The 18,088-nt window shown below is 52.4% G+C and overlaps 1 protein-coding gene across 1 annotated transcript in view; it reads left to right on the top strand.

Moving 5' to 3' along the window:
• Positions 1-18,088, top strand: part of xrra1 (X-ray radiation resistance associated 1) — a 40,019-nt gene that overhangs the window by 20,911 nt on the left and 1,020 nt on the right. Inside the window, exons 9-18 of the mRNA XM_042334664.1 lie at positions 1,671-1,769; positions 2,527-2,768; positions 4,533-4,594; positions 5,128-5,247; positions 7,981-8,074; positions 8,450-8,568; positions 8,977-9,234; positions 15,944-16,091; positions 16,455-16,570; positions 17,940-18,045. Coding sequence (XP_042190598.1) covers positions 1,671-1,769; positions 2,527-2,768; positions 4,533-4,594; positions 5,128-5,247; positions 7,981-8,074; positions 8,450-8,568; positions 8,977-9,234; positions 15,944-16,091; positions 16,455-16,570; positions 17,940-18,045 — 1,364 coding nt within the window. The remainder of the gene's footprint in view (positions 1-1,670; positions 1,770-2,526; positions 2,769-4,532; positions 4,595-5,127; positions 5,248-7,980; positions 8,075-8,449; positions 8,569-8,976; positions 9,235-15,943; positions 16,092-16,454; positions 16,571-17,939; positions 18,046-18,088) is intronic.

Raw genomic sequence — 18,088 nt, 5'->3', positions numbered from 1 at the left:
GTGTGTCAGCCCCGTCCCGCCCCTCAGCCCCACACAACTACATCATGCCCTGCCCCGCCCCACCCTGGTCAGCCCCCTCTGAACCCCGCTGTAGCTTGCCCCGCCTTATTCTGCCCTTCACCGCGCTGTTCAGACCCACCCTGTCCTGCCTTGCCCTGTCCTGCCCTTCCCTTCCCTGCCCCCCCTTTCCCTGCCCTGCTCCTCCCTGTCTTGCCCTACCCTGCCCTGCCCCTCGTTGCCCTGCCCCTTAGGTTTCTTTATTCCACACACCTCTGGTGGATCACTTTTCCGGGGAGAATAATCCCTTAAAAAAATTAAAATAATAATAATAATTTGGTCACCCGATCAACGATTGTATATATAATACTAATAATACAATTCTTTTTGTTTGATATAGCGCCTTATCATGTTTTCAAGATGTCGCAAAGCACTTCACGGAATATAATAATAATATATAATAATCCTCGCATTTGATATAGAGCTTTTCACGTCGGGAGGACGTCCCAAAGCGCTTCACAGAACACACTGTAAAGTGAATTGACTGTATATTTGTGAGCAAATGCGGCAGCCAATTGTGCACAGCAATGTCCCACAAACAGTCGTAGATTGAAAATGACCAATTTGTTATTGTTTTTGGTTTTGGAGGGATTATTATTAGGCGTATGGAGTAAGGAAACTTGCCCAAGGTTTCGCCCTCTGCCTGGAAATGAACTCCGGTCTCTCGCTTGCAAAGCGAGTGCTCTAACCACTGAGCTACAGGACTCCATATACTGTAAAGTGAATTGCCTGTATACTTTGTGGGCAAAACGTGGCAGCCAATTGTGCACAGTCATGGATTGAGTGACCAAATTATTATTTTTTAAGGGAAAAGCGATCTGCCAATCGATTAACAACCGAGTTTCTAATTACTGCTAGGTAAACAGAGGACACTGTGCTGGGCACAATTGGCTACTGCATTTTGCCCCCAAATTATACAGTCACTTCACTTGACAGTATATTCTGTGAAGCACTTTGAGACGTCTTGGACGTGAAGACGCTATATCAAATATATCAATGCAAGGATTATTATTGTGATTTTATTGCTGTATTCTTATATTAATGTTAGTAGTAATACAAAATTACATTTGTAAAGCACCTTTCACATCGGCAGGATATCCCAAGGTGTTGAACAGTCAAGGATTAGGACCCGAGCGGGGGAATGGGATGGTGGGATCAGGGAAAGTGGAGGGCGGGTAGGCTGGGGGATAGGAGGGTGGTCGAAGGCACAGTTGAAGAGGAGGGTCTTGAGGCGTGATTTGAAGGAGGCAAGGGTGGGAGCGAGGCATAGGGAGCGGGATGGAGTTCCAGAGGGTGGGCGTGGAGAGGCTGAAGGCCTGACCATCAATGGCCGGGCGGGGGAGCAGACCAGAGCCTGCTGAGCGGAGGGAATGGACAGGTTGTCAAGTGCTTAACAGGATGGAGAGGTAGGAGGGGGCAAGACCATGGAAGGCCTTGAAGATTGAGGACAAGAATTTTGAACTCAATCCTTTGAGGGATGGGGAGCCAGTAGAACCGGGTGGGTGGATATGGTGGCATCACAGAACCTGGTGCAGGTAGTTATATTATTATAACTCTTGTGAAGATGGTGCGTGGCTCAGGGAGGACCTGACAGATCTTCCTTTGTGTAATAGGAAAATGTTGCCCCGGTTCCTGAGACTTGAGACCCTAGTCCTGGAAGACAATAAGTTCTCTCACTCCTGTGTCTTCTTCAGCCTGGCTGATCTCAAGAGGTAACGACTTTATTCATCATCGTCAACAACAGGACCTGATCAGGACCGCCTTCTTTCCTCTCCACCAAATTGCCTGCCTCCAACTGTACCTTACCCCAAATGCAGCTGAAACCTTCATGTATGCGTTTGTCACCTCCCGCCTGGATGATTCAAACGCACCCCTTTCCTTCAATCTTGTCCCCTCTCTCACCTTTTTCAAGTCCTGCCTGAAAACTTTCCTCTTCGACTGCTTATCCCCATCACCCCAGTGCTCACCAGGCTCTACTGGCTTCCTATCACACACACTAAACTTTGTACCCCCATCACCCCAGTCCTTGCCAGGCTCCACTGGCTCCCATTCATCGAACGGATCGATTTCAAGATCATCTCACTTGCTTCCAAATCCCTTCATGCCCTGGCATCTCCTTACTTATCCAACCTGCTTAACCCCCACTCCACCACCTGCTGCCTTCGCTCGGCTGGCTCCGACCCTCCTGTTTGTCCCTCATCCCCTCTGTTCCACCATCAGTCGCCGTGCCCTCAGGCACTATGCCCTGAAACTCTGGAAATCTTCCCCTCAATCCCTCTGCCATGCCCTCCCTCCCCACTTTCAAATGCCGCCTAAAGACCTTCCTTTTTGATCGTTCTTACAGTCCTCTCCCTCTCCCCCTGGCTGAGGGTCCGACTCCGCCACTGTCAAGCTCTCCCGGTCGCTATCCCGCATGAAGACGCTATATAAATACAAGTTGTTGCTGTTATGTCTCTGTGTCCATCTTAGTCTGAAGTATTTGAACCTTGATGGCAACCAGCTGAGTGAGGTGCCATACCTGCATGAGACCAATCTGTGCCCCCTGAACCCTTGTCTGATCTGCAAAATACCCTGCGAGATGCATAAGAAGATCTTGTGTGAGAAGGAGCTGCCCCTGTGCAGGACTGAGCTTCAGGAAGCGGTGTCACTCGAACTTATGACCGACAGTGAATCCAGATCAAACAGGTTTAAAAGTGACGATGAAATGTCCGGTGAGTCTGTGTGAATGAGTGGGACAGCGTCATGTTAATCAGCAGCTAGAGAAACTAGGGGGATGGGGGGAGGCAGGGGAGCAATGAGGTGATGGGGTATGGAGATTAGAGTGCTTGTATAGCACCTTTCACATCAGGTTGAAGTCCCAAGGCACTGGCTGGACAATGAAGGGTTTGCACGCGAACTGTGGGTTAGGTTCAGCTGTCCATCAAGCTTTCCAACTAGGACCACCCTATCCATTAGGGCTGTGGCTGCAGGGTTAACAGTAGCTGAGTGGGAGGATTTCTGCGCCCAGTGACTGGTCGGCCCTTCCAGGTCCTGCTGATGAGCCCGGCTGATATGCTGTCATCAGCAGTGAGTGCCCTGAAATACTGTGGACCCACCTGGCTCAGGAACTGGACTAGAGATCGTCACAGAGGGTTGGGTCGATTCCTGCCTTCCGTTGCAGTCATGTCACCTTGGAGCCAGTTCAATTCCAAGGAGATCCTGTATGCCCCCCCCAGTAGGAGAAAGGTGGAGAGCAGGGAGGGTGAAGGGTGGAGGAGGGAAGGTGACCAAAGGCGCGATTGAAAAGGAAGGTCCAGCCTGATTATTAAACCATCTGCCAAGAGAGTTCCAATGTTTCGGGACGAAGAGGCCGGAAGCGCAGTTGCTGATCATGGAGTGGAGGGGCAGAGGGACATGCAGGAAACCGGATCCAGCTGAACAGAGATGACGGGTGGATTGGGGAGTAAGCACATCAGAGGTAGGGAGGTGCCAGAGCGTGAAGGGATTTGTAGATGGGTGTCTTTGACAGGGAGCCAGTGGAGCCTGGGCAGGACTGGCGTGATGGGGTTACGGAGTTTGGAGAGTTAACTCTATGTTGACCTGTCCGCTCTACAGGCTCTATATCCCCCGCCCCCCCCCCCCCCCCGCCCCACCACCACCGGTGGTTGGGCCTGCAGCCTCTCTGCCTCACCCTCCATCCCACAGTCTCTTCGCCTCCTTCAAATTATATAAATGTAATTCGTTGTAGTTCTTGTTACACGGCACCTCTCATGTCGGGAGGACCTCTCGATATGCTGGACATTTAGGGATGTCATCAGGAGGGGTGGGGGGCAGGGATGGTGGGGCTGGGGGATGGGATCAGGAGAGGTGGGGGGCAGGGATGGTGGGGCTGGGGGATGGGATCAGGGGGGGTGGGGAGCAGAGATGGTGGAGGTATGAGAGTGGGCGATGGCACAATTGAAGAGGAGGTTCTTGAGATTTGCCTTGAAGGAGTTAAGTGAGGACCTAGGCGAAGGGACTGTGGGGTGGAATTACACAGGATGGGGCCAGAGAGGCTGAAGCCTGACCGCTGTAATGGTGGAATGGCCCCGGGGGGGATTAAACAATCTGACAAACTGGTGGACGGGCCCATCCTGTTCACGAACTGTCACTGTTAATGGTTTTACAGTTTGATTGATTCCTGTTATCACTGTATTCTGACATTAAAGCATTTCTGCCACTAAGTTACACTGTCCCTATACTGTAGTTAGTCGATTGGTGGATCGCTTTCCGGGGGTAATAGTCCCTTCAAAAACAAAATCACAAAAAATGTAATCACTACTATCCACGACTGTTTGTGGGACGCTGCTGTGCGCAATTGGCTGCCACATTCCGCCCACAAAATGCAGTCACTTTACACTTTACACTTTGAAGTGCTTTGAGACGGCTTGAAGACGTGATAAGTGTTACTAGGTTAACGAAGCCTGGCTGACAGTGGCTGCTTGTGTTTATTACAGAGATGAACTTCCCCACATTCTCCCCGCTGGACGTGCCGGATTCCCTGCCCTTCATCCAATCAGTAAGTGTGTAATACTTCTCTCTCTCTTTCACGCTTTCTCTCTCTCACAGCCTCCCCCTCTCTCTCACTCTCTAACAGCCTCGCTCTCCCTCTCTCTCTTTCACATCGTCTTTCTCTCTCTCACACCCTCTCTCACTCTCTAACAGCCTCCCCCTCTCTCACAGCTTTGTTATCTCTCATTCTCTCACAGCCTCTCACTCTCTCACAGCCTCACTCTCACTCTCTCACTCTCTAACAGCCTCGCTCTCCCTCTCTCTCTCTTTCACATCGTCTTTCTCTCTCTCACAGCCTCCCCCCCTCTCTCACTCTCCAACAGCCTCCCCCTCTCTCACAGCCTCGTTATCTCTCATTCTCTCACAGCCTCTCACTCTCTCACAGCCTCTATCTCTCTCACTCTCTCACAGCCTCTCTCTCTCACTCACTTCTCACAGCCTCTCTCTCACTCTCTCACAGCCTCTCTCTCTCTCTCACTCTCTCACAGACTCTCTCTCTCTCACTCTCTCACAGCCACTCTTAACATCTTTTTCTCCCAGGAGATCGCAAGGGCGGAGTGGACAGGGTTCTGTGACCCCAAATGTGTGGAACGCAAGCAACCGGGGGAGTTTGTCCTGCCTTTTGCTCAGCTGCTAGACCTGAGCATCTCCCACAACGAGGTCCCTACCCCATCCTCCCTCCCTCCTCCCTCTTCCTCACTCTCCTTCCATCACTCTCACTCATTCTCCCTCCCTCTACCTTCCTTCCACCCTCTCCCTCACGCTCCCTCTATCACTCTCCCCTCCCTCCCTCTCACTTGCTCACTGTCTCACTCCCTCACTTTACCCCTCCCTCCACCTACCTCCCTCTATCCTCCATCTACCTCCATCTCCCTCCCTCTACCTCGCTCTCCCTCCTTCTACAGCTCCCTCCATCCCCCTCCCTCTCCCTCCATCTTCCTCCCATTACCTCCCTCTCCCTCCCTCACTCTCCCTCCTTCTACCCCGCCCTCCCTCTCCTTCACTGTCTCTCCCTCTGCCCTTCCCTCATCTACCTCCCTCCGTCCCTCTCCCTCCCTCCATCTCCCTCGCTCCCTCCCTCCCTCTACACCTCCCTCTCTCTCCCTCCCTCCTTCCCTCTCCCTTTACGCTCCCTCCCTCTACTTCGCCCTCCCTCTCCTTCACTCTCCCTCCCTCCGTCCATCTGCCCTTCCCTCCATCTCTTTCTCTCCCTCGCTCCCTCCCTCCCTCCCTCCCACCCTCTACCTGTCTCTCTCTCTCGCTTTCTCTCTCTCCGTCTCCCTCCCTCACTCTCACCTCCCTCTCTTTAACTCTCCCTCCCTCTTTCTACCTCCCTCTCGCTCTCTCCTCTTATGTTCTCTCTCTCCCTCTCTCTCACCGTCTCTCTCCCTCCCTCTGCCTCCCTCTCCCCGATCTCTCTTTCTCTCACTCTCCATCCCTCTCCCCCCTCTCTCTCTCACTCACCATCACACTCTCTCCCTCACTCTCGCCCCTCTCCCCCATTCACCCCCTCTCCCCACTCCTCTCTCCCTCCTTCTCCCCCTCTCTCTCATTCATTCTCTCCCAGAGTGTTTGTGTGGGGGGCAGTTCCTGGCTACACAGTGTGTGTTTGTGTGTGTATGGGGAGGGGGTCCTGGCTACATTGTGCATGTGTGTGTGTATCGGGGGGGTCCTGGCTACAGTGTGTGTGTGTGTGTGGGTGGTGGGGGGGGTGGTCCTGGCTACAGTGTGTGTGTGTGTGTGGGGGGGGTGGTCCTGGCTACAGTGTGTATGGGGGGGGTGGTCCTGGTTGTAGTGTGTGTGTGTGTGGGGGGGGGGGTCCTGGCTACAGTGTGTGTGTGTGTGGGAGGGTGGTCCTGGCTACAGTGTGTGTGTGTGGGGGTGGGGGGTGGTCCTGGCTACAGTGTGTGTGGGGGGGGGTGGTCCTGGCTATAGTGTGTGTGTGTGTGTGTGTGTGGGGGGGGGGGGGGGTCCTGGCTACAGTGTGTGTGGGGGGTGGTCCTGGCTATAGTGTGTGTGTGTGGTGGGGGGTGGTCCTGGCTACAGTGTGTGTGGGGGGGGTGGTCCTGGCTATAGTGTGTGTGTGTGTGTGGGGGGGGGGTGGTCCTGGCTACAGTGTGTGTGGGGGGGTGGTCCTGGCTATAGTGTGTGTGTGTGGTGGGGGGTGGTCCTGGCTACAGTGTGTGTGGGGGGGTGGTCCTGGCTGTAGTGTGTGTGTGTGGGGGGGGGGTGGTCCTGGCTACAGTGTGTGTGGGGGTGGTACTGGCTATAGTGTGTGTGTGTGGTGGGGGGTGGTCCTGGCTACAGTGTGTGTGGGGGGGGTGGTCCTGGCTACAGTGTGTGTGGGGGGGGAGGGGGGTTCTGGCTACAGTGTGTGTGGGGGGGGAGGGGGGAGTTCTGGCTACAGTGTGTGTGGGGGGGGGGAGGGGGGGTTCTGGCTACAGTGTGTGTGTGTGGGGGGGTCCTGGCTACAGTGTGTGTGTGGGGGGGGAGGGGGGGGTTCTGGCTACTGTGTGTGGGGGGAGGGGGGGGTTCTGGCTACAGTGTGTGTGTGGGGGGGTGGGGGGGGGTTCTGGCTACAGTGTGTGTGTGGGGGTGGAGGGGGGGGTTCTGGCTACAGTGTGTGTGTGGAGGGGAGGGGGGGTTCTGGCTACAGTGTGTGTGTGGGGGGGGGGAGGGGGGGTTCTGGCTACAGTGTGTGTGCGGGGGGGTCCTGGCTACAGTGTGTGTGGGCGGGGGGGGAGGGGGGGTTCTGGCTACCGTGTGTGTGTGGGGGGGGTGGGGGGGATCCAGACTACATTGTGTGTGTGGGGGGTGGCTACTGTGTGTGTGTGTGTGTGGGGGGGGGTCCTGACTACATTGTGTGTTTGTGTGTGTGTGTGTGGGGGGGGTCCTGGCACTGTGTGTGTGTGTGGGCGGGGGGGGGGGGGGGTTCCTGGCTACAGTGTGTGTGGGGGGTGGCTACTGTGTGTGTGTGTGTGTGTGTGGGGGGGTCCTGACTACATTGTGTGTTTGTGTGTGTGTGTGTGGGGGGGGTCCTGGCACAGTGTGTGTGTGTGTGTGGGCGGGGGGGGGGGGGGGGGGGGGGGGGGGTTCCTGGCTACAGTGTGTGTGGGGGGTTTCCTGGCTACAGTGTGTGTGTGGGGGGGGGGGGGTCCTGGCTACAGTATGTGTGTGGGGGGTCCTGGCTGCAGTGTGTGTGTGGGGGGGTCCTGGCTCTAGTGTGTGTGGGGGTGTCCTGGCTACAGTGTGTGTGTGTGGGAGGGTGGGGGGGTGTTCTAGCTAAAGTGTGTGTGTGAGAGATGTGAAGGGGGTCCTGGCTACACTGTTTGTTTGTGTGTGTGTGGGTTGGGGGGTTGTGATGGTCTAACCCCGGCTGTTTTTCTGTTGCAGGTAAAACACGAGGAGGATCTCCTGGCTCTCGGCCTCTTCCCTTCACTCAAAAAACTCACCATGTTTCATAATCCTGTGGTAGAGCTGAGTGGCGGTACAGTATATCTCCCCCCGCCCTGGCCCCCACCTCAAAGCACTTCACAGAATACATTGTAAAGCATAGTAACTATATTTTGTGGGCGAAACACGGCAGCCAATTGCACATAGCAGTGTCCCACAAACAATCATGGATTGAAGTGACCACATTTTTTTTTGGAGGGATCATTTACCCCTGGAAAGCGATCCGCCAATCAACTTAACAACCGGGTTCCTACTTACTATTGGCAAACAGAGGTGTGTGGAGTAAGGAAACTTGTCCGATGTTTTGCGCTGCCGGGAATCGAACCCGGGTTCTCTTGCTTGCGAAGCGAGTGCTCTAACCACTGAACTACAGGATTCCACATTCTCTCTGTTCTCTGTTTGCTCACAGGGAAACTCGAGTTACTTCATAGTTTTCTGCAGGAGAATCTCGGCATCCAGGTCCTCAGCCACGAGCCCCCACCACCCCCCAAACCAACCATCAGCCAGTTCCTCAAACTCAAACGCAAGGTACCCAACTGTGGATGAAAGAGGTGGGCTTTACCTGTTGGAGGCGGGGGAGGCACGTTATGGGACAACCATGGCTGCGTACCAGGTTAAGGATGCCCAGGCTGGAGCAGATGGAATGTGTGGGAGAGTCCAGGAGGGCGAGAATGTGGGGAGGGCGCGAGGAGAGAAGAACTGAATGCCAGCAGCAAATGATGGGGATAAGTACGAGCAACGGCCAAAACACGCAGCAGGAGAGCAGAGAATGGGGTTAGATTAGAGAGCTCCAGTGGGGGAGTGAGCCCCAGCACAGACACGATGGGGAGAGAGAGAGAGAGAGCAGGGAATGGGGTAAGAGTAGAGAGCTCTGGAGGGTGGTGCTCGCTGTAGGTGGAAGAAAGAAGGCCATGTCTTATCGTTCTGTATTCACAGGTTGGCACTGGAATGCTGAAGGTCAGGAAGGTTGTGAAGTCGGAATGGAAAGGGTCGCCTCTCGGGGAGGAGGTGTCCAATGCATTGAGCTTGGCGTATGCCACAGTCGGGAGCAACAAGGCTAGACCCCTCTTCACACAGCAGCAACAGCAGGGGCCCCAGCCCGAGGAGGAGGAAGAGGAGGAGGAGGAGGAAGAAGAGGAGGACGAGTTTGGGTCGGACTCTAAAAAGTCTGTGGAGACCTTTTTCCTCACTCAGGTATAGCAGCATGTGGGGGAGAGGGAGGGGGTGCGAGACACCGGGCTGAGAGGGGGGAGGAGGCACTGGGTGGGGGGAGCTTCCTGTGGGGAGAGACATGTGGGGGTGGGGCTTGCTGGGAGGTGCAGAGACACCGGGGTGGGGGGGGTCACTGGGGGACTGATAGACACGGGGAGCGGTCACTGGGGTTGAAGGGACACCTGGCGGCAGGGCGAGACACGGGGTGGGGGTGTGGCGGGCACTGGGGGAGGGAGACTCTGGATGGGGGCGTTGAGGTCGTTCACTCGGGTGCTACAGAAATTGCTGTAAGACCACGGTCCATCCATTTTACCTTCATCACCACCATCATCACCATCAAATCATTACAATCACCACCATCATCATAACCATCATCATCATCATCACTGTCATCATCACCATCATTTCCATCATCACCATCATCATCACCACCATCATTACCATCATCACCATCACCACCAGCATTACCATCACCATCACCACCATCATCATCACCATCACCGCCATCATCATCACCTCCATCACCGCCACCATCACCGCGTCCATCATCACCATCACCACCATCATTACAATCATCACGATTATCACCACCATCATCATCAACACCATCATCATAATCATCACCACCACCACCATCACCATCATCATCATCATCATCACGACCATCACCACCATCATTATCACGACTATCGCCACCATCATCCTCAGCACCATCTCCATCACCACCATCATCACCATCACGACTTCCATCATCACCATCCCAACCATCATTGTCACCATCATAATCATCACCATCATCACCATCAGCAGCACCACCATCACCAACATCATCCTCATCAGCATCACCACCACCATCATCATCTTCAGCACCATCATCATCACCACCATTACCACCACCATCAGGACCATCACCACCATCATCACTATCACCACCATCAGTCCTGTGGAGTCCTGTAGCTCAGTGGTTAGAGCACTCACCTTGGAAGGGAGACACCTGGGTTCAATTCCAGGCAGGTCAGGGCGAAACCTTGGGCAAGTTTCCTTACTCCACACGACTGATAATAATCCCTCCAAAAAACAAAACAATAATAAATTGGTCGTTTTCAATCCACGACTGTTTGTGGGACACTGCTGTGCGCAATTGGCTGCCGCGTTCGCCCATAAAATATACAATATATAAAATATATAAAACAACAACAAAATTCCATTTATAGAGCGCCTTTCACGTCGGGAGGACGTCCCAAGGCGCTGTGCAGTTGGGTCAGGACCCAAGCATTGGGGGTGGGGGGGGGGAGATGGTCAGGGTGAGGGGAGGGGAGGGAGGGAGCGAGGAGGGGGTAGCGAGTCGAGAGGGGAGCTGAAGGCACGGTCAAAGAGAAAGGTCTTGAGACCGGCCTTGAAGGAGGAAAGGGAGGAGGCAAAGGCGAAGGCACTGGGGGATAGAGTTCCAGAGCCTCGGGGCTGAGAGGCTGAAGGCCCGACCACCGATGGTAGGGCGGTTGGGGCGGGGGATGTGGAGCAGACCGGAGCCTGAGGAATGGAGGGTACGGGCAGGTACGTGGGGGGATAGTAGGTCAGAGAGGTAGGAGGGAGCGAGTCCGTGAATGTCCTTGTAGGTGAGGATGAGGATCTTGAATTTGATCCTCTGGGGGATGGGGAGCCAGTGGAGGCGAGCGAGGGTGAGGGTGAGGGCGAGGATGGGAGTGAGGGCGAGGGTGGGAGTGAGGGCGAGGGTGAGGGCGAGCGAGGGTGAGGATGAGGGTGAGGGCGAGGGTTGGAGTGATGTGGTCACGGTGTCTGGTGCGGGACAGTACACGAGCTGCAGAGTTCTGAATGACCTGCAGTGTGGAGGGAGGGCCGGGAAGGCCGGCGAGGAGAGAGTTCCCATAGTCCGGCCTTGAGGTGATAAAGGTGTGGACCAGGGTTTCAGCCGCGTGAGGGGTGAGGTAGTGCCGTAGTCTGCGATGTTCCGGAGGTGATGGAAGGCGGTGCCAGTTGTGCCGCGGATATGAGGGAGAAAGGACAGCTCAGGGTCGAGGGGAACCCCGAGGTTCCTGATGGCTTTGAGAGGTGGAGAGTGCGGCCTTGGATGCTGATGCTGTCAGCGCCTGAGGTGCGGAGGCGCTGACGTGAGCCAATCAGGAGGGCCTCAGTTTTACGCACGTTGAGCTGAAGAAAGTTCACTTTACAACATATTCAGTTAAGCGCTTTGGGACGTCTCGAAGACATGAAAAGTGCTATGTCAAATGCAAGGATTATTATTATTATCATCATCATCATCATGACCATCATCACCACTATCACCATCATCACCACCATCATCACTATCACCATCATCACCACCATTATCACCACCATCATCACCATCATCATCATCACGACCACCACCATCATCATCACCACCATCATCACTATCACCATCATCATCACCACCACCATCATCACGATCACCACCATAATCATCAAGACCACCACCATCATCATCACCACCATCATCACTGTCACCACCATCGCCATCATCATCACTATCACCACCATCATCTTCACCACACCATCACCACCATCACCATTATCACCATGACCGCCACCATCACCACTATCATCTTCATCACTATCATCACCACCATCATATCACCATCACCACTATCATCATCATCATCCCAACCATCATCGTCACCATCATCATCGTCATCACCATCATCATTATCATCACCACCATTACCACCATCACCACCATCATCACCATTATCACCATCACCACCTTCACCATCATCAGCAGCACCATCACCACCACTATTACCACATCATCACCTTCACCACCATCATCATTATCACCACCATCATCATCACGACCATCACCACCATAATCACCACCATCATCAACATCACCACCATCTTCCTCATCAGCAGCACTACCATCACCATCAACATCATCACGGTCATGACCAACATCACCACCATCATCACTACCATCATCATCACCACCATAACCGTCACCACCACCATCATCACCACCATCATCACTACCTTCATCATCACCATCATCACTACCATCATCATCACCACCATAACCGTCACCACCACTACCATCACCACCATCATCACTACCATCTCCACCATCATCACCATCACTACCATCATCATCACGACCATCACCATAATCACCACCACCATCATCACCACCATCATCAACATCACCACCATCTTCCTCATCAGCAGCACCACCATCACCGCCACCATCATCACCACCATAACCGTCACCACCACCATCATCACTACCATCACCACTATCATCACCATCATCATCAACATCATCACCACTATCACCACCATTATCTTCACCACACCACCACCATCACCATTATCACTATGACTGCCACCATCGCCACCATCACCATTACCACCATCATCACCATCACCACTACTATCATCCCAACCATCATCGTCACCACCATCATCACCACTATTATCATCACCATCACCACCACAACCATCACCACCATAATCACCACCACCATCATCACCCCATCATCAACATCACCACCATCTTCCTCATCAGCAGCACCACCGTCACCACCACCATCATCACCGTCATGACCATCATCATCACCACCATCGTCACCACCATCACCACCACCGTCAACACCAACACTACCATAATCATCATGACCATTACCATCATCACCACTTACATCATGACCATCACCACCAACATCATCTTCATCACCATCACCACCATCATCATCACCACCATCACCACCAACATCATCTTCATCACCAACACCATCATCATCACCACCATCATCATCATCCTCATCACCATCATTATCAACAACAACAAAATTACATTTATATAGAGCCTTTCACGTCGGTAGGATGTCCCAAAGCGTTGGACAGTTATAGTTTCGGACCCAATCTGAGGCTCAGTGGGGGAAGCACGGAGATCGAAAGCATAATCGAAGAGGAGGGTCTTGAGGTGGGTCTTGAAGGTGGCTAGGGAGGGGGCGAGACGGAGGGACTGCGGGATGGAGTTCCAGAGGGTGGGTGCAGAGTGGCGGAAAGCCCGCCTGCCGATAGTGGGGCGAGCAAGGCCGGGGACGTGAAGCAGGCCAGAGCCCACTGAGCGGAGGGAGCGGGCAGGTTGGTAAGGGGTTAGAAGGTCGGAGAGGTGTGGGGGAGCAAGTCCATGGAGGGCTTTGAGGGTGAGGACCAGGATCTTGAACTGTATCCTCTGTGTGATGGGAAGCCAGTGGAGTCGGGCGAGGATGGGGGTGATAGGGTTACGGAGTTTGGGGGGGAGGACACAAGCTGCAGAGATCTGGATGATCTGCAGCCTGTGGAGAGAGGAGTTGGGGAGGCCGACAAGCAGTGAGTGCGTAGTCGAGCATCGAACTTATGAAGGCATGTGTGAGGGTTTTGACGGCCTGCGGTGTGAGACAGCATCAGAGCCATCATCACCATCATCATCACTGCCATCATCATCACCACCAGCAACCCCATCATCACCACCACCATCTTCATCACCACCATCATCCTCATTACCATCATCACCATCACCACTATCATCATTTCGACCATCACCGCCATCCTCCTCCTCAACATAACCACCACCATCACCACCACCATCATCATCACCATAATCATTGTGACCATCAGCACCATCATCATCATCATCAACATCATCATCACCACCACCATCCTCACCATCACCACCATCACTATCATCATCACCATCAGTAACCCCATTATCATCACCAGCATCCCTATCACCATCATCACCACCACCACCATCATCACCATCATCATCACCTTCACCACCATCACTATCATCACCGTCATCACCATCACCCCATCATCATCACCACCACCATCATCACCACCATCATCCCCATCATCATCACCATAACCATCATCACCGTCACCACCACTGTCATCTCACCACCACCACCATCATCACCATCATCATCATCACCATCATCATCATCACCACCATCACCAACACCATCATTACTACCACTATCATCACCATCATCACCGTCACCACCACCATCATCACTATCATCACCACCACCATCATCATCACCGTCACCACCACTGTCATCACCACCATCATCACCGTCACCAGCACCATCATCACTGTCATCACCACCATCATCATCACCGTCACCATCATCACCACCACCATCATTACCGTCACCATCATCACCACTATCACCACCATCATCCCTATCATCATCATCACCATCATCACCACCACTATCATCACCATCACCATCATCATGTCTTCGAGACGTCCCAAAGCGCTTAGCAGAATATGTTGTAAAGTGAACTTTCTTCAGCTCAACGTGCGTAAAACTGAGGCCCTCCTGATTGGCTCACGTCAGCGCCATCATCCCCATCATCATCATCACCATCATCACCACCACCTCCATCATCACCATCATCACCACCACCATCATCACCACCACATCATCATCACCATCATATCACCGTCACCACCACCATCACTGTCATTACCACCATCATCATCATTACCATCATACCACCATCATCATCACCATCATCATCACCGTTATCACCACGACCATCATCACTGTGATCACCACCATGATTACTACCATCATCCTCATCACCTCGATCACCACCATCATCCATCATCATCACCTGAACCACCATCATTCTCATCTCCATCATCACCACCATCATCATCACTATCACCACCATCCTCATCACGACCATCATCACCATCACCATCATCACTACCATCACCATCATCACACCACCGTCCGTCATCACCATGATCACCATCATCACCCTATGCAGGTTAGGGAGTAACATTGGGCTGAGTTTCTTTACTCAACTCTGTTTACCAGCAGTTAGTAAGAATGCAGTTGTTAGTTGTTTGGCAGATCGCTTTCTGGGGATAATAATCCTTTCAAAAAGAATAATAATTTGCTCACTCTGGAACACTGCAGTGTGCAATTGACTGCTGCATTTCACCCACAAAATGCAGTCACTACACTTTAGACATCTTGAAGATGTGATAAGGCGCTATATCAAATGCTAGTATTATTATTCTTATTATATGTGTCCTGGACTATTCATATACAGAAGCCCCGGAATTTTATGCCCATTTAATGTTTTAAACTTACATTTGAAAGAATTGATACTTTCTGCTTCCACCTTCCATCTCCCTGGGGAGCCTTCTATACATTTACCACTCGTTCACTGCAGATTAGCATTGAATTTAACCCCTTCAATCGTAGGCAGTGCACACAACAACAACTTGCATTTCTGTTGCACCCTTCACGTGGAGTAGTGTTCCAGATCGCTTGACAGTGGCGGAGTCTGACCCCAAGCCAGGGGGAGAGGGAGGGGGGCGGTGACCGTAAGCACGATCAAAAAAGGTCTTTAGGTTTGATTTGAAAGTGGGGAGGGAGTGGGCGAAGGCAGAGGGACTTAGGAGAGAGATCCAGAGTTTTGGGGCGTAGTGGCTGAAGCATGGACACCGATGGTGGAGCAGAGGGGACAAAAGACGAGCAGGAGGCTGCGGATGGTGGAGTGTGGGAGTAAGCAGAACCACTGCCCCTGTGGGCCAGAGTCACCAGCCTTGCCCTTGCTACTCAACACCCACCACCCCCCCATCCCACCAGCCTGACATTGACCTCCGGCCCCCCCCATCTTGCCACAGGTGGACGATGATAATGTGTCGAGCTTGGAATCCCCCAACCTGGTAGAGAGCATGCATTCGCCATCCGTGACCAGCATCCCATGGAAATACAGAGGCTACGAGGATCTGCTCAACAGCAAAACAGACCCTGGCTTTGTCCAACCAAAGGGTACCGTCTGCACTGGAGCTGTCTTAACCCCATTCCCTGTTCTCTCCCCATCGTGTCTGTGCTGGTGCTTGCTCCTTCGCTGGAGCTCTCTACTCTAACCCCATTCCCTGCTCTCTCTCTCCCCATCGTGTCTGTGCTGGTGCTCACTCCCTCACTGGAGCTCACTCCCTCACTGGAGCTCTCTAACCCCATACCCTGCTCTCTCTCTCCCCATCGTGTCTGTGCTGATTCCGTGCTGTGTTGCTCACTGACAAGCCGTGATGTTGAGCCACACGCTGTGCAGCGCTCAGGACAGTGAACACTTAAGGCTCTTTAAATGCCTGCTGTTATTGTTGTTGACTGAGTCTCTGGTGTCCTGTGCAGGGATACAGCAAAGCGTTTGTCAGCTAGAGCACACCCTGAGGAAGCTGCAGCTCTACCCAGACCCACACGCCAGGGTGGACCTTCTGCGAGTCCCCTATATACCCAAGGAGAGCAAGGTAAGTGGAGTCCTGTAGCCTAGTGGTTAGCACTCACCTCACAAATGAGAGGACCCGGGGTTGATTCCTGGGCAGGGCGAAAACGTTGGGTTAGTTTCCTTACTCCACACGCCTCTGTTTACCTAGCAGTGAGTAGGAACCTGTTGCTGGTCGATTGGCAGATCGTTTTCCGAGGGTAATAATCGCGCCCCCAAAAATAATTTAATCTACGACTGGGACATTGCTGTGCGCAATTGGCTTCTGCGTTTCGCCCGCAAAATACACGGTCACTACATTATACTATATTGTGTGAAGCGCTTTGAGACAAGGTGGTAAGGTGCTATATAAGAACATAAGAAATGCTAGACGAAAAAAGACCAATATCCATTTAATTCGCCTTCCACCTTCCTGGCGGTGACTTGCACATATGTCCCAAGCTCTCTATGTGCTGTATCGCATAATGTTATTTCCTAAAAGAAAACTATCTAATCTGTATTTGTAAGACTTCAACTGTCTCCCCAAGGAGCCTGTCTGTTCACTATTCACTCACTGAAATAGTTTTTGCGTAGATTTGTTCTGAATTTATCTGCCTTCAATTGTAGGCCATGTCCTCTGATTTTACTATTCTGAACAAGTTGAAGCAGCCCGACATGATCTATATTGTTTTGCCCCTTTAGAGTCTTAAAGACATCAATCATGTCGCCTCTCAATCTTCTCTTTCCCAGCGTGAACATACCCAATTTACTTAGTCGCTCCTCATAGTCCATTCCCTCAATCATTTTGGTTGCCCTCCTCTGTATCTTCTCGATTTCTCCAGTATCCTTTTTGTCCTGCGGTGACCAGAACTGTACACAGTCTCTAAGTACAATCTCACCAATGATTTATACAGTGGCGGGATTACCCCACTATTTCGGCTGCTGTTGATCTTTTGATACATCCTGTATTGTTGGGAGAGCTTTAATTTATTGTCAATTTTCATTTTCCATACATATTATTTTCTTTCTGTTCTATTAATAATAGTCCCTTCCAGGATTTTTTGCCCCCATGTGAAGTACTTCAATTTCTCCACATTGAATTTCATCTGCCGCTGATCTGCCCAATTCCCAAGTATATTCAAATCCTCCTGTAACCTATCTTGTTCAGCTTCACAATCTACCACCTTCATTAGCTTGGTGGCATCTGCAAACTTAGCCTCTGTGCTTGCTATATGAAATGCAAGGATTATATTATTATCATCCTTCTCTCGTCCCCTCTTAAAATGCCACGTGAAAATCTCCCACCATGTCTGTGCCTGGGAGATGGCAGTCAGTGAGGCTGGGAGATGTGTCCTGGGTGACGGTTGTTGTGCATCTCTCACGCGTTTCTCCTTTCTTCTGTTCACCTCCTAAAGCTGCGGAAGCTTCCAGCCATCCCACCTCGTAAAGGCAGAGTGAAAAGGCTGGACGGATTACTCCGGAAAATCCGTGAGAGGTCGGCGCTGACCGAAATTCCTTTAGGTATTATTCCCTTTGTAGTGGGAGGCAAAATGATTAGCTGTGT

Source organism: Callorhinchus milii, unplaced genomic scaffold (genome assembly GCF_018977255.1).
Source record: "Callorhinchus milii isolate IMCB2004 unplaced genomic scaffold, IMCB_Cmil_1.0 Scaffold4, whole genome shotgun sequence".
In the NCBI taxonomy this organism is placed as follows: domain Eukaryota; kingdom Metazoa; phylum Chordata; class Chondrichthyes; order Chimaeriformes; family Callorhinchidae; genus Callorhinchus; species Callorhinchus milii.
Note: the sequence above shows the minus strand (reverse complement) of the source record. Positions and strands in the feature narration are given on the sequence as shown.